At 43.4% G+C, this 15,753-nt stretch overlaps 1 protein-coding gene across 1 annotated transcript in view; it reads right to left on the bottom strand.

Moving 5' to 3' along the window:
* The window catches only part of LOC143295117 (latrophilin-like protein 1), a 48,818-nt gene that overhangs the window by 11,781 nt on the left and 21,284 nt on the right, over positions 1-15,753 (bottom strand). Inside the window, exons 8-18 of the mRNA XM_076606680.1 lie at positions 14,726-14,915; positions 12,413-12,635; positions 11,722-11,899; positions 10,444-10,630; positions 8,735-8,784; positions 8,195-8,312; positions 6,636-6,739; positions 4,547-4,649; positions 2,587-2,807; positions 1,410-1,476; positions 1,004-1,101 (exon numbers count right to left, since the gene is read on the bottom strand). Coding sequence (XP_076462795.1) covers positions 1,004-1,101; positions 1,410-1,476; positions 2,587-2,807; positions 4,547-4,649; positions 6,636-6,739; positions 8,195-8,312; positions 8,735-8,784; positions 10,444-10,630; positions 11,722-11,899; positions 12,413-12,635; positions 14,726-14,915 — 1,539 coding nt within the window. The remainder of the gene's footprint in view (positions 1-1,003; positions 1,102-1,409; positions 1,477-2,586; positions 2,808-4,546; positions 4,650-6,635; positions 6,740-8,194; positions 8,313-8,734; positions 8,785-10,443; positions 10,631-11,721; positions 11,900-12,412; positions 12,636-14,725; positions 14,916-15,753) is intronic.

Below are 15,753 nucleotides of genomic sequence, written 5' to 3'. Positions count from 1 at the left end.
AAAGAAATATCTGAAAGATAGCCTCTCTTTTATGTTTTGTTTTACCAAACAGTCAACAGTAAGAAACACGCACAAACGCAAACTGAGGAAAGAAGGGAAAAAAGATTAAAAAAAACAAAACAAAAAACCCAGTTCAGAATGAAGTAACAAAACCAGTTCAGAAACAAAATAATAAAACCAAACCAAAAACTCTTGTCACAGTGAAAGGATTCTTACGGGATCTCTGGCCGATGATAGGTGTGATCCGAAGTCTCCATGCTATACACACTTCCGGAAACACTAGCAGCATGAATAAAAAGTAAACAGAGTAACCACTGCTTTAGAAAAGTGCACTCGAAAACACACAATTCCTGAACAAGATTGAAACTCTTTTTTTTTTCTTTTTCTTTTAATCCTTTTTGAACACTATTTGAATTATTCTGTTGCTTTCAGTAAACATAAAAGGATAAACATGTACACAAATGTAAATTCTAAAGACAATTTATCAGTTTCAAATAATTATACTCTTCCAAGCAATTCATTAAAACTAAAATGATTTTATCATCATTACTGAAAATAAAAAAAGTTCATTACTAGAAATATTATTTCCACAGTCTTAATCAAACGTTTAGCATCAGGTACCAAACAGGAAATGGAAAAAGTATATCCAATCACACTATTACTATTTGTATAACCTATACTTCCCAAAGTACTATTGGTAAATGAGTACAAATTATTTCACAGCATTTTGTACATATGCATTAAGTTTGTTAGTAAAGCCGTAATGGGAAAGAAAAAAGAGTGATTGAGAGGGTGAGAGAAACCATTGGTAAAAAAAATACACACCATCACCATGTGTCAAGCATCAGTACATAAAAATCAGAACAGCTGCTGTGATGTTCAAATCCTTTTTTTCATGGACTGATTAGTTAGTAAAGCATTGACATGAGAGCAGTGGGTACATCAAGGCCAAGAAAAAAATACAGACAGACAGACAGACAGCATGGTACCCCTCGCTGCCTACCTCATTTTCTGTGGGGCTGATTTCTGTCGCATGGTGTGAGACATGGTGGAGTGACGCACCATAATGTAGATTGCAATGGCCAGCATTATCACGTTGATCTGTGCATACAAACACAAAATACATGAATATAAAAAATATAACACAACAAAACAAAAACAACAAATGCAAAACAACAACAACAAAAAAACCCACAAAAAAACAAATCTATCACCCACAAAAACAAGTAATACAAAAAAGTCCTACAAAAAAGCACAATATATTTAATATAAAATACATAAGACAGCAATCTGTAATGAAAACAATATCTTTCTTTAAATAAATGACATAATATTTCTTTTTATCTGGCTTTTTTCCACAAACATTTTAGCACTGCACAGATCAGACAAGAAAGACATGTGTGACTCACCAACATCACTGCCATTGCAGGACCAACAAAGCTCCAGATAAATCCTCTCTCCACACTAAGCCAGCAACTGAAAAAAAAACACACAAAAAGAAAACAACAAGAGAAATCAGAACTGTTCAAATATCTCTTTCATTTGTTGGGACATGTGTAAATTTGATGATCACGTGCATACAACAAAAATGACAACGACAATGCACAAAACAAACTGTTTTCCAATTGAAATGGATTTTTCTACAGAATTTCGCCATGGACAACCCTTTTGTTGCAGTGGGTTCTTTTATGTGTGCTACGTGCATGCTGCACACAGGACCTTGAATTATCATCTCATCCGAATGACAAGTGTCAAGACATGACTCAAGGTCTAATGGAAGGGGAGAAAATATTAGCGACTGCGGGATTCGAACCAGTGCTCTCAGATCCTCTTGTTTCCCAGGCGGACATGTTACCACCAGGACAGCACTCCACCACAGCGGCAGGTCCACCTATCCATCTTTAGCTGCCCTGCTCTTCCCCTCCCCAGCTGAACCAAAAGAAAAAACCCCACAAAAAAACCCCTAAAACAAGAGAGGCAAGGCCTTCAAGACTCACTTGTGATAAATTAAATCCCCTAGCATTAATTACAGAGTATTTTCCCTTCTTTTACTATCTGCACCAAAACGTTTGCAAAATAAATAAAAATTCCATGCTTAACAAAAGAAGTTCCTGTTTGAACAAAAAATGATAATAATGACTCCTCTTGTTGTTGTGTCAGAATAAGAGGTCAAAGTGCCAAGTTTAGAGAATACAAAAAACATAAATATAACAGTAAATGCAGTTTGCATATAATTAGGCTTCTTTTTTTTAATTTTTTGTGCCCATCCCAGAGGTGCAATATTGTTTTAAACACAATGACTGGAAAGAACTGTATTTTTCCTATTTTTATGCCAAATTTGGTGTCAACTGACAAAGTATTTGCAGAGAAAATGTCAATGTTAAAGTTTACCACGGACACACAGACACATGGACACACACACACACACAGACAACTGAACACCGGGTTAAAACATAGACTCACTTTGTTTACACAAGTGAGTCAAAAATCACCATCAGTATTCCCCTCACACCACCACCACACCAGCCAACCACTGTCCACCCTCACAAACAAACCCCAACAACAAGACAGACTTGCAGCACTCACTGAAACTCTGTTCCATATCCGTGAGGGAAGATGCCAGCAGAGGTGCCCACAATGACTGCTGGGACCCCGTAACCAAACAGGTAGTACCACAGCACTCGTGAGCGCTCCGACTCAAAGACCTCGATCAGCATGACGTAGAGCTGCACGCCCTCCAGACACATCCAGGCGAAGGACGCCAGGAAGAAAAAGTGCAGGAGTCCAGCAATGATCGAACACAGTATCTGGAACAACCAAAAATAACAAGCACTTAATCTTTCTACTATTTTTCTCTATCATTGTTTATCGTTACCCCCTGAAAGCAACTGATTTTTTTTTTTTTTTTTTTTTTTAACTACTTTTCTACCATCATTGTTTATCCTTATCCCCTGAAAACAACTGATTTTTTCCTACTATTTTTCTACAATCATTGTTTATCCTTACCCACTAAAAACAACTGATTAAAGACAGTAACTGGAACAACCAAATATAGCAAACATTCTATTTCTCTACTGTTTTCTATTATCCTTGTTTATCCTTACCCTCTGAAAACAAGAGTATGACTGCTGACATGGTGGGGTTAAAATCAGTCAAACATGTAAAAGCCCACTTGTGTATACAAGTGAATGTGGGAGCCACAGCCCAAAAACGAAGAAGAACTTTTTGCCTTTTGCTGTGAACTAAAAAAAAACTGAACACACACACACGCACGCATGCACGCACGCACGCACGCACGCACACATACACCCACACATATCAAAACAAAACAAAAAAACTGAGCAGGGAAGAAAATGACTGAAGGTAATGATGCTCTTGAAGAGTTAACCCTTGGGAGACAAACTTTTAAAAAGCATGCCATTGTGTCTCAGATATTGCTGATGCCATGAATGCCACTGTATCACTGTTTCATTTCCAACATGCAGTGACAGCACGTCTGGTCAAGGGACACCACTAGAAGGGGATTCCTCCTGTGACTCCGTGCTTCACCAGTTGTTGTTTTTTTTTCATGTTGATCCATCCAGTCAAGGTATTGTGCAGCACAGTCTTGTCGAGAGGCACATGGTCATGTCAGGTGAGTCAAAAGGAAAAGAAGTACACCATTTTTCAAGACTACTTATTTAATTACATGTCCACTTATTCATAGATACATGTAATCGTTATCTATCTCTGTCCACCTGTGTATATCTGATTTTAGTGGAAGATGGAGAGGAGATAACCCAAAACTTCCATTTCCTATTCTTAGAATTAAAAAAATAATAAAAGGTTGTAGATTTAAGGAGGAGGAATTTTGTTTACTGTCCCATCACACATATCGGTGATTGAAGGCATTTTGTTTAAGTATTTATGAATACATTTGAGTATTATCGGTTAGAAGGGGTGGGAGATGTGAATGAATGGAGAGTTAGGGGAAACTGGGCAAATGAGGGTGAAATGAGGGTGAAATTTGAAAAAAATATCTAACTACAATTACAGGAAATTACTTAAAGGACTTCGTAAAAGAGAAGTCATTAAACTGACAAGCGAAACAACTGATAATGAATGCAAAAAGTCAAAAACATCAACGTTCTCAGTCACTTGTGAAGACACACTTTTGTGCACATAAGGCTTCATCAAGCTACAGTCAAAAATTATATGCTTAACTGTCAGGTTACTAAAGCATATGCACTTGACATTAGAACAATGCTTGGTCCGTAATGAATTTGATAATAGCCTGAGAGTTAAACTCAGAATTGGTCGGCGAATCAGACCAAAGTCTGAGAGAGTCAACTGATGAGGTTTTAGACTTGAATGAAAGCACCTATAAAAGTCTCTTTCTAGCAGATTTCTTTTTGTAGATTTAAGATCCATACACTTATGGCCCAATATCCAGTAACAGTGCTGAGAGCACCTAACAAAAAAACAATATAGATGCTCTGTGTTGAAGTGCAGTAACTCAACAGAGAATGAAGCCGAGCGGGAGACAGGAGGAGATCAATGCACTTACTGCAGGTTTGGTTTGCTGCACCCCCACCACCAGCACAATCTGTGCTATCATCAGGCAGAACACCAGGTGCTTGTGGATCGTGTTGCGGTCACAGTCCAGACTCCTGGTCAGTGCACAGACAGAAAGAAACAAAACAATTAAATGGACACTAATGGGCGGTGGGAGTGTGGGGGGCTGGGGGAGGGTAGGGAGGTGGGGGGGGGGGGCGAGGGGAGAAGAGATGGGGGGGAATGTTGAGAGAGATCGGAGAGGGGGAGGGGGGGGAATGTTGAGAGAGACCAGAGAGGGGGTGTTGAGACAGACCAGAGAGGGGGTGTGGGGGGATGTTGAGACCAGAGAAGGGGTGTGGGGGGATGTTGAGAGAGACCAGAGAGGGGGGGGTGGGGGGGGGTGTTGAGAGAGACCAGAGAGGGGGGGGTGGGGGGGTGTTGAGAGAGACCAGAGAGGGGGGTGGGGGGGGGAATGTTGAGAGATCGTAGATGGGGGGGGGATGTTGAGAGAGACCAGAGGGGTGGGGTGGGGGGATGTTGAGAGAGACCAGAGAGGGGGGTGGGGGGGTGTTGAGAGATCAGAGAGGGGGGGGATGTTGAGAGATCGGAGATGGGGGGGGATGTTGAGAGAGACCAGAGAGGGGGTGTGGGGGGGGGTGTTGAGAGAGACCAGAGAGGGGGGGGAATGTTGAGAGAGACCAGAGAGGGGGTGTGGGGGGGATGTTGAGAGAGACCAGAGAGGGGGGTGGGGGGATGTTGAGAGAGACCAGAGAGGGGGGTGGGGGGATGTTGAGAGAGACCAGAGAGGGGGTGTGGGGGGGTGTTGAGAGAGACCAGAGAGGGGGGGAGGGGGATGTTGAGAGAGACCAGAGAGGGGGAAGGGGGATGTTGAGAGAGACCAGAGAGGGGGGTGGGGGGGATGTTGAGAGAGACCAGAGAGGGGTGTGGGGGGGATGTTGAGAGAGACCAGAGAGGGGGGGAGGGGGGGTGTTGAGAGAGACCAGAGAGGGGGGCAGGGGGGTTTTGAGAGAGACCAGAGAGGGGGGGAGGGGGGTGTTGAGAGAGACCAGAGAGGGGGGTGGGGATGTTGAGAGAGACCAGAGAGGGGGGTGGGGATGTTGAGAGAGACCAGAGAGGGGGTGTGGGGGGGTGTTGAGAGAGACCAGAGGGGGGGGGGATGTTGAGAGAGACCAGAGGGGGGGGATGTTGAGAGAGACCAGAGAGGGGGGTGGGGGGGGGGAATGTTGAGAGATCGGAGAGGGGGGGGATGTTGAGAGAGACCAGAGAGGAGGGGGGGGGGGAAATGTTGAGAGAGACCAGAGGGGGGGGATGTTGAGAGAGACCAGAGAGGGGGGTGGGGGGGGGAATGTTGAGAGAGACCAGAGAGGTGGGGGGGGGGGAATGTTGAGAGAGACCAGAGGGGTTATTCTCACTGCAGTGAAACTTTCAACAAAAACAAAACAAACAAAACCAGCCCCAAAACTGAAGTCTGAACCTGTGGTCTCCTACATCCCCAAACCCTTCACAACGCCCGAAACAAACACACTGTGATAAATGTTTAAAGCTGAAGGGCAACAACATGTTTCTGATACAAACAGACAAGACCCTCAGACAAACAGTATACAGTTAAGAACATGAATTAGACAAGGAAGACCTAAGAGACAAATAATGGACAGTCAAGGACACGTACCAGACAAGACACAAGGCAAACAGTTTACAGTGAAGGACATGAATTAGACAAGGAAGACCTAAGAGACAAATAATGGACAGTCAAGGACACGTACCAGACAAGACACAAGGCAAACAGTTTACAGTTAAGGACATGAATTAGACAAGGAAGACTAACAATGGACAGTCGAGGACACGTACCAGACAAGACACAAGGCAAACAGTTTACAGTGAAGGACATGAATTAGACAAGGAAGACCTAAGACAGCCGAGGACAGGTACCAGACAAGACACAAGGCAAACAGTTTACAGTGAAGGACATGAATTAGACAAGGAAGACCTAAGACAGCCGAGGACAGGTACCAGACAAGACACAAGGCAAACAGTTCACAGTGAAGGACAGGACACCAGACAGGACACAGTGTACTGACTTGAAACAGGTGAACGTGACCCAGCTCAGCATCAGACACAGGATGGAGATGGTGCAGCCGATGTACGTGATCAGCTCCAGAGAGAACCGCGCCTTGGCCGGAATCTGCACAGTCAGGTTAGCTAAAGGTTAAAGGTCCCACAGCCTTTTACGTACATCTGAGCAGTAATTCTTATCCACCATTTCTAGGGCTCGGAAGGTGTAGAGGTTAAAGGTTAAAGGTCCCATGTCCTTTTATGGTCACTGGAGCAGTGGAAAAGTGTAAAGGTCAAGGTCCCATTGCATTTTATGTACATTTGGGCAGTGAATTCATATTCGCCATTTCTAGGGCTCGGCACAGGAAGGCGGGGAGGTTAAAGGGTAAAGGTCCCATTGCCCTTTTATGGTCACTGGGGCAGTGAAAAAGGGTAAAGGTCACATAACATTTAATGACCACAGGGGCAGTGAATTCATACCCACCATTTCCAGGGCTCGGCATAGGAAGGGGGACCTTAATGGTTAAAGGGTCAAGGTCCGATAGCCTTTAATGACCATCTGAGCATCTAATTCACATCCACTGTGTCTAGGGCTTGGCTCTGGAAGGCAGAGACCAATCCTCTCCTTCCGATGTTTTCATCTTCCCAAACTGAAGTCAGATATATATATATATATATATATTCATTCGCACCTGAGGAAAATGAGAGAAAAGTGCCTTCCCCACGGACACAACACCATGGACTTGAACCCTCACCACTGGTGGATCAGAAACCAAAGTCCTCACAGGTTCTGCCATGGAACCTCCGGTGAGTATGCTGCTGTTGTAGCAGTTGTTATTATCATTGTCATTATTATCATCATCACTATCATCATTTTCATTAGTAGTAGTAGTGTTGCTAATCGCCTAGCCAACCACACACGCAGAATAATGGACATGACAGGACCATGTACTTGAAAAAACACACACACACACAGACACACACTGCATACACACACACACACACACACAATGCATACACACACACAACACACACACATACAGACACAAGCACACAGACACACACTGCATGCACACACACACAGTCACACACACATACACAAGCACACATACACACACAAGCACACAGACACACACTGTATACACACACACACACACACACACACACACCACAAACACACTCATACATGTACACGCACAAACACATATGCACACCCATGTACTTGTCAACACACAGAGACATGCACAGACTACCCACCAGAAGAGTGGCCCCACACACACACACAGAGACAACTCACCAGAAGAGTGGCTCCAGACACACACACATACACACACACACACAGAGCCAACTCACCAGAAGAGTGGCTCCAGACACACACACACACACACACACACACAGCCAACTCACCAGAAGAGTGGCCCCAGACACACACACACACACACACACACACACACACACACAGAGCCAACTCACCAGAAGAGTGGCTCCAGACACACACACACACACACACACACACAGCCAACTCACCAGAATAGTGGCCCCACACACACACACGCACTCACACACACACACAGAGCCAACTCACCAGAAGAGTGGCGCCAGTGATGTCCATGAGGACAGCAAAGCTGGTCAGATGGTCACACTTACACAGGGTGTGCGTCTTGTTGCTCTCAAACACCCAACATCCCTCACTGGACCATGCACTGCCAAGTAAAACAGAAACACACTTTAGCACAGAGGCAGCATCAAAAACAGGAAAAAAAATTATCAACAAATTAACAAAACAGGGCAACCAAATTACAGATGAAAAGTAAGACAAATGGAAAATGTCAATTACACAGACACACAACGCACACACCATGAGCCAACACATACACAGCCATGAAATCAGATTTGTACATCTGTATATTGAAGCCAGATTTGAACTGAGATTTTGTTTCAGCATGACAAATTTGGTATAAAAGTTTATTCCAGGTAATAGGATCAAGATATGGAAAGGCACACACACTCTCTCTCTCTCTCTCTTACACACACACTAATCACGTACGCAAAGACAGGCATATACATATAACACACACTGAATAAAGGAAGACAATGAAAAATAAATGCGGCATTTCATGCTTACCTTAGTTCAGTGTCCCAGAAGGAACACTTTGGATTTTCAACAGATTCAACCTGAAGAAAAAAACATGACAACTTAAAAGAGCAATAATAATGACAATATAACACATTTACAACAGACACACTTCATTTTGTGTTTCCATCTAAAGGAAACCACAGAAACACAGCAACACCAAATGTTAACCACATGCAAAAAAAGCGACACTTCATTTTCCATTTTCAGTGGGAGGGCTGAGGGTGTGGGGGGAGGGGGAAGGAGGAAGTTATTAATTCACAGGAAAATAACACTGCATAATTAATAGACAAAGTGGGTAAAAACTGAAAATGTTGACGACACTGTCCAAAGTTACAAATGGTGGCAAAGTCAGAAACATGTCAGGCACAGATCTGGTTTCTGATTTGACTTAACTCACTCAGTACAGCCAGTCCTCTCTTCTCCTCTACACAGACCCCTCGGATGTCCAGTGGGTGTCTGGATGACCCAACCTTTAGCTTCCGTCATCAGAATTGTGGTATTCTTTGTCAACATTCACGTCTTCAGTATAAGAGCCTTTCGCTTGCAATATTTTGATGATGGTAATTGGGGTGAAACGCTGTTAACGTCGTCTCTTTCGCCGTTTGTATGGAGAGAGTTAAGGACTGAGCTCTGATGGCTGCCAATGCACCAACCAATCACATAAAAACTCTGATGCACTGTAATATACCATGCAACTTGCTACCAGATTTGATTTCAATCAGCCCACACCACAGCTGTTTCAGTTTCAAAGATGAGTCAAAGCTTGTGGACTGATCCATGTATGCTGCAGTACATCTGTTGTAAAAATGTTAAAACGCAGCAGACGCCTGACCTTCACATAAACATTATGCACTGATCAGACCATGGGAGCACACCCTCGGTTTGTGTCAACATTAACCCTTTGAATGCCCCTGGATGAACTTTCTCCCTCCCCTTCCAGTGTGCAAAAAGCAAAAGGTGGCTCAGGACAGATATTATTGGATGCGTCATAATAAGAATTATCAAAAAAAATCTATAAATTCACATGAAACTGTTATAACTAGATAGTGTGTTCATTTTCCTTTCAGAAAAGTATCGACTATACATACTTTCTTTTCGTAGTTTGCTTTGGAGATTTTGTTTTTCAATTACTACCCTCTGTGACTAAAGCATCCTTTGGCAAATAGTTGTCACCGAGCATAATATAGGCTTGTCACTGAATGGGCTAACAAAGGATGAAATAAAATAATACGATAAAACAAACAAGTAGAGTGTGGAGTGATGGCCTAGAGGTAACGCGTCCGCCTAGGAAGCGAGAGAATCTGAGCGCGCTGGTTCGAATCACGGCTCAGCCGCCGATATTTTCTCCCCCTCCACTAGACCTTGAGTGGTGGTCTGGACGCTAGTCATTCGGATGAGATGATAAACCGAGGTCCCGTGTGCAGCATGCACTTAGCGCACGTAAAAGAACCCATGGCAACAAAAAGGTTGTTCCTGGCAAAATTCTGTAGAAAAATCCACTGCGATAGGAAAAACAAATAAAACTGCACGCAGGAAAAAATACAAAAAAAATGGGTGGCGCTGTAGTGTAGCGACGCGCTCTCCCTGGGGAGAGCAGCCCGAATTTCACACAGAGAAATCTGCTGTGATAAAAAGAAATACAAATACAAGTAAATACATGTAACACAGTGAGGCTGTGATACACCAGACACACTCACCTGTCTGTGCTCCATAAGAAAGACCACCGGTTCTGCCAGGTTCTTCAATGGCTTTTTGGACACCGAGGCTGATACGATGTCTGAATTGACCAGCCTCCGAACAGGTTCTCTTCGTGGTCTGGCGTCGATGACGTTGCTGTGGATGGGGCCTGAGTTCGGTTCTGGGGCCAGCCATTCACTCATGTTGCTGAGCACCACAAACACCACTGGCACAGACACTGAAAAAATACAATGAATCAAATTCAAACTTGTTGACTGAAGTTTGGGGGGTTCTCTCTGAAAATTGTATGTAACAACTTACACCCAAGTATCTGACAAAGATACCTTAACCCACATTCACTTATTTCCATGAACTGGGCTTTGCAAGTATGATAGTTTTTACCTTGCCACCTGGGCAGCCGTACTTTGTACTTTGAGTGGTGGTCTGGATGCTAGTAAATCAGAACAGATGATTAACTGAGGTAATGTGTGCAGCATGCACTTAGCACAAATAAAAGAATCCATGGCAATAAAAGGGTTGTCCCTGGCACTATTCTGCAGAAAAGTCCACTTTGATAGGAAAAACAAATACACCTGCAGGCAGGATAAAAGGGTGGCACTACGTTGTGTTCAGTGCATATTCCACACAGAGAAATCTGTTGTGACACAAGATTAATACTATACAATACCCCTCCACAGCTGATCTTATTGTATGTCTTTTGACGTATATGTATTATACTGTCTAAGATGATTTCTTTGATTATCTCACACATTGAATCCACACACTCACGTCAGAGCAACCTAAATCTCAGACAACTCCAAACACATGTACACTGTTAAAATATTCACTGAAACTGTCCATGAAAACCAAATATTCAAACAAAGAAATTAGTGTATTTGAAAGAATACTACTTTGAATACATTTAGAAACAAAAACTGACATGTTATATTAAAAATAAAAAAAAAAAAACAGAAGGGAAAAAAGGTTTTGGTTTTTTTGGGGGCTAATGAAGAAGGCATGTGAAAGCATGGAAAAAAGTGAAAAAAAAAACAACAACAAAAAACAAACAAAAAAAAACAACCGAACACATTCTGGTGCTCCATGACCTGCATGCAACTGAGGCCACAAAAAAAAAAAATAATAATAAAATAAAATAAATAAAAATTACCCCTCCACAGACAGCCAGGGCCTCTCCACAGAACATCAGACAGGACCACATCAACTCACCACCCCCTTGAACACCCCAACCCACAACAAACCATGACCCAAGCCCTGAACAACTACGGGTGTAAGCCTACAGGCTGTTGAACTCGACCTTCCAAGTGTTCTTACCATCATCGTACTCCATGACCTGATGCAGAACAGCTGGAGGTATGGTGAACTGGTTCACTTTGGTCATGGTGGGGCCAGTCAGCGTTCTCCCGTCCAGCACCGCTGGCCGACCGTGCAGCAGGTCAATGTTCATCACCTTCATCACTGTCACAGCAAGCAGGAAGGATCACAGGGATTTTTTTCTCTAATATTTTTTTTTTCATTCATATCATTTAACAGACCATAATAAACCTGAAAAAAAAAAATTAAGAGAAGAAGTGTGCTCACACACACACACACACACATACACACACACACACACACACACTTACAAACAGGAGACAGTGCAGCACCAAAATGACTTATCAGGGTTAAGGGTGGAGAAGAATAAGTCTCAAGAAGGAAAGAAGGTATATCAGGAGCACTGAGGATACTGCATTTACCATGCTTTACAAATAAGACAAAACTCAATTCGCAGATTTCAATAAAAGTATTCATAAAATTTTTTTTCTGAAATCCAAAATCAACATTTGCACTGAGCACACTCTATATTTAACTCTCACACACGCACACCCACCCACACACAAACACCCACATCAACACACATGTGCACACACACACATGCACAAACACCCACAAACACCCACAGCAACACACATCACCCCCACCCCCACTCACACCAACACACCCACACGCCCTGCCCCACCCCTGCAGTCCACTGACCAATGTTGGACTTGCGGGTGATGTTGGAGGCACCGATGTCCATGGTACTGGCGGTCATCAGACCTGTCACCTCCACCGCCTGAAGCAGGGAGGCCGCTGTCCGTCTCTGCTGGGTCACCGTCATGTTGTTCCAGGCACTGCCGTACTTCAGCAGTCCGTCGCTCAGGGTCAGCATGGACTGCCCGTGAAAAGGCAAAGGTTAAAGGTCCAGTGTAGGGGCAGTGTCAGCATGGGGGGTGGGGGTGAAAAATTAAAAGTTCAAAGGTCCCACAGCCTTCCACAGCTGCATGGACAGTGTTGGCATAGACTGGAGGTGAAAAGTTAAAGTTCAAAGGCCCCCATAGCCTTTTATGGGCAGTGTCGGTACAGACTGGGATTGAAAAGTTAAAGGTTAAAGGTCCCTTAGCCTTTTATGACCACAGGGGCTGTGTCAGCAAGGACTGGGGGGAAGGGGGGGGGGGGGCATGGGTGTGTGTGTGTGAAAAGTTAAAGGTTAAAGGTCTCATAGCTTTTTACGGTCATTGGGTCAGTGAATACACATCAACTCTGCTAAGAGCTCAGCACAGGAGGGTGGGACCCAATCCTCTTCTTCCGCTGGTTTAACCTTCTCTGACTGAAGTCAGTTACCCGCTCACACCTGGGCAGAGTGAAGAGGATAACTGGAGCATCCAAGGACAAAACATCATGCCAAAATGGGACCTCCAACTCTGATCACCACGGATCACTGGATCAGAAGTCCAATGCCTGAGTCAGCCACTGCACTTCCTCAGACTGGGAGGGTACAGAACAGATAACAACAATAAATGTAGTATCAATATCATGGTACATCCAAGAGTCGAGTCCAGTGGAGAAGAACTGTTGATGACCTATGCCCCTTTGGGGTTGAAGTGTATAAGGAAGTAAGTGTCTTACGTGGCACAAGCTCCCTAAACAGCGGGCTTTAAATGACTTCCATGAAACATATTATCCTTTGTAGTAACAGTGTAACAAGGCTTTGCTCTACACTTCCTATCTTTATGTAACCTGTTAACAACCAGGCCAAGAGATACAGACACCTGCAGTGTTGGTCAGGAAATCTGAGCAACACTTGATGCATCCATGAAGTTGATGATCCTCAACTATGTGATCCCAGTCTACCCACATGAGCCAATAACACACACAACTCTGGGTAGGAGCCAGCAATGAGTTGGAGAAAAAAAACAACAAACCCCCCCCCCCCCACCTATGTGGGACTTACTCATGTCCTCAAAGTTGTTAGTCCCCAACATTAACCACTTGGCCACAACCACTGGTTAAATGGCCATACTATCTTGGACTGATGCTTATGCAATTTTGTTTTTGTTTTTAGTGCAGTTGATATTTAATGTCAGTGTGTGTGTGTCTGCAAGGGAGGGACATTCATATATATATATATATATATATATATATATATATATATATATATATATATATATGTGTGTGTGTGTGTGTGTGTGTGTGTGTGTGTGATTTAAAAAAATCTAAACCATATTTACTTCATAGCTTTTATAATCTTTAGTGTGCTTTTGCATTCATATGAACACACTGGATGTTTTCCATTGTCAGATAGCGGCTGATATGTTTTTTTAAGGCATGTTTATAGTCAACTATGATGTAAGGCGCTTTGAGCAGCATTGGTGCTGGATATCGCGCCATAGAAAAACTATTATTATTATTATTATTATTCTTATTATTATTAATTGCTTCACCACAGCAGCTGGTTAAATGAGCCATATTACCTTGGACTGATGCTAACAACAGCAGCTGGTTAAATGAGCCATATTACCTTGGACTGATGCTAACCACAGCAGCTTGGTTAGATGAATACAAATATAAATATTTTCTCTCTTTTTCCCTTTTTTTTTTTTAATCTCTATTATTGTTCTTCCCCCATCGTTGTATTTTTTATTTATTTATTTTATTCATTTATTTATTTATTTATTTTTTTAATTATATTATTATTATTTATTTATTTATTTAGTTAGTTAGTTAGTTAGTTATTTTATTTCTTCTTTGTATGTTTATAGTTGACTTCATCAAGTTTTTTTATTATCAGTAGTAGTAGTTTTTTTTTTCAGTTTTTTTTTTTTTTTTTCTCAAGGCCTGACTAAGCGCGTTGGGTTACGTTGCTGGTCAGGCATCTGCTTGGCAGATGTGGTGTAGCATATATGGATCTGTCCTCCTTGAGCTACTGAAACTGAAACTGCCCCCAGCCCACCATTACCACACTCCCCCCTTGCCAGAACTCACGTCCTTGAAGTAGTTGGCCACCACTTTCTTCAGCTGGGGGTCTGGCAGGCTGTCCAGGTAGTTGGCCATGTCCCGGGTGAGGCGGGGCAGGAGGGACGGCAGGTCCAAGGACGCCGCGTGCTTGATGCTCAGCCGGTTCAGCTTGCGCAGCATGTCCGTGATCAGAGAGTTGCTGTGCACCGGCACCGCTCTGGACGACGGGGTGGTGGTGATGGTGGTGGAGGTTGTGGTTGTGGTGGTGGTGGTTGTTGTGGTGGTGGTGGTTGTTGTGGTGGATTTTGGCTGTTTGGCTGTGGATGGGATTATCTGGGAAAAAAAAGAAAAAAAAAGAGATGACGTAGGGTGAAGACATGTTTGGATTTGACAGGTTTGTGAAAAAATAAGAAATTCCAGGAAATTCTTTATTTGTGATGAATCATGCCACACCCACACAGCTTTGTGACTCACTTTCTATCTGTACTCTTCATGGATCTTTACGCTCAGCTGTGGATTCCAGAGTACAGACAGTCCCTCCACAAAACAAGAATCACAAGGTCAATGCTGTTTCTCCTATCTCGGCCCTACAGTATGGAACAAATTGCCCCTACCTGTCCATGCAGCACGTGGATTCTTCAATTCAGTTTAAATAAAAAGTCTCTCAAACCTCACCTCTTCTGTTCCGCCTACAATCTAAGTGACTAATGAACCTCTTGAACGTCTCCTCTCAGTGTGTGTGAGTGAGTGAGTTTGTGTGTGTGTGTATGTGTGTGTGTGTGTGTGTGTGTGTGTGTGTGTGTGTGTTGTGTGTGTGTGTATGTGTGTGTGTGTGTGTTGTGTGTGTTGTGTGTGTGTGTGTGTGTGTGTGTGTGTGTGTGTGTGTGTGTGTGTGTGTGTTGTGTGTGGTGTTGTGGTGTTGTGGTGTGTTATGGTGTGTTGTGGTGTGGTGTGTGTTGTGGTGTGCGTTGTGTGTGTGTGTTGTGTGTGTGTGTGTGTGTGTGTTGTGTGGTGTGTGGTGTGTGTGTGTGTGTGTGTGTGTGTGCGCGCGCGTG

This window comes from Babylonia areolata, chromosome 20, assembly GCF_041734735.1.
Source record: "Babylonia areolata isolate BAREFJ2019XMU chromosome 20, ASM4173473v1, whole genome shotgun sequence".
Classification (NCBI taxonomy): Eukaryota; Metazoa; Mollusca; class Gastropoda; order Neogastropoda; family Buccinidae; genus Babylonia; species Babylonia areolata.
This window is presented reverse-complemented; position numbering and strand designations above follow the sequence as displayed.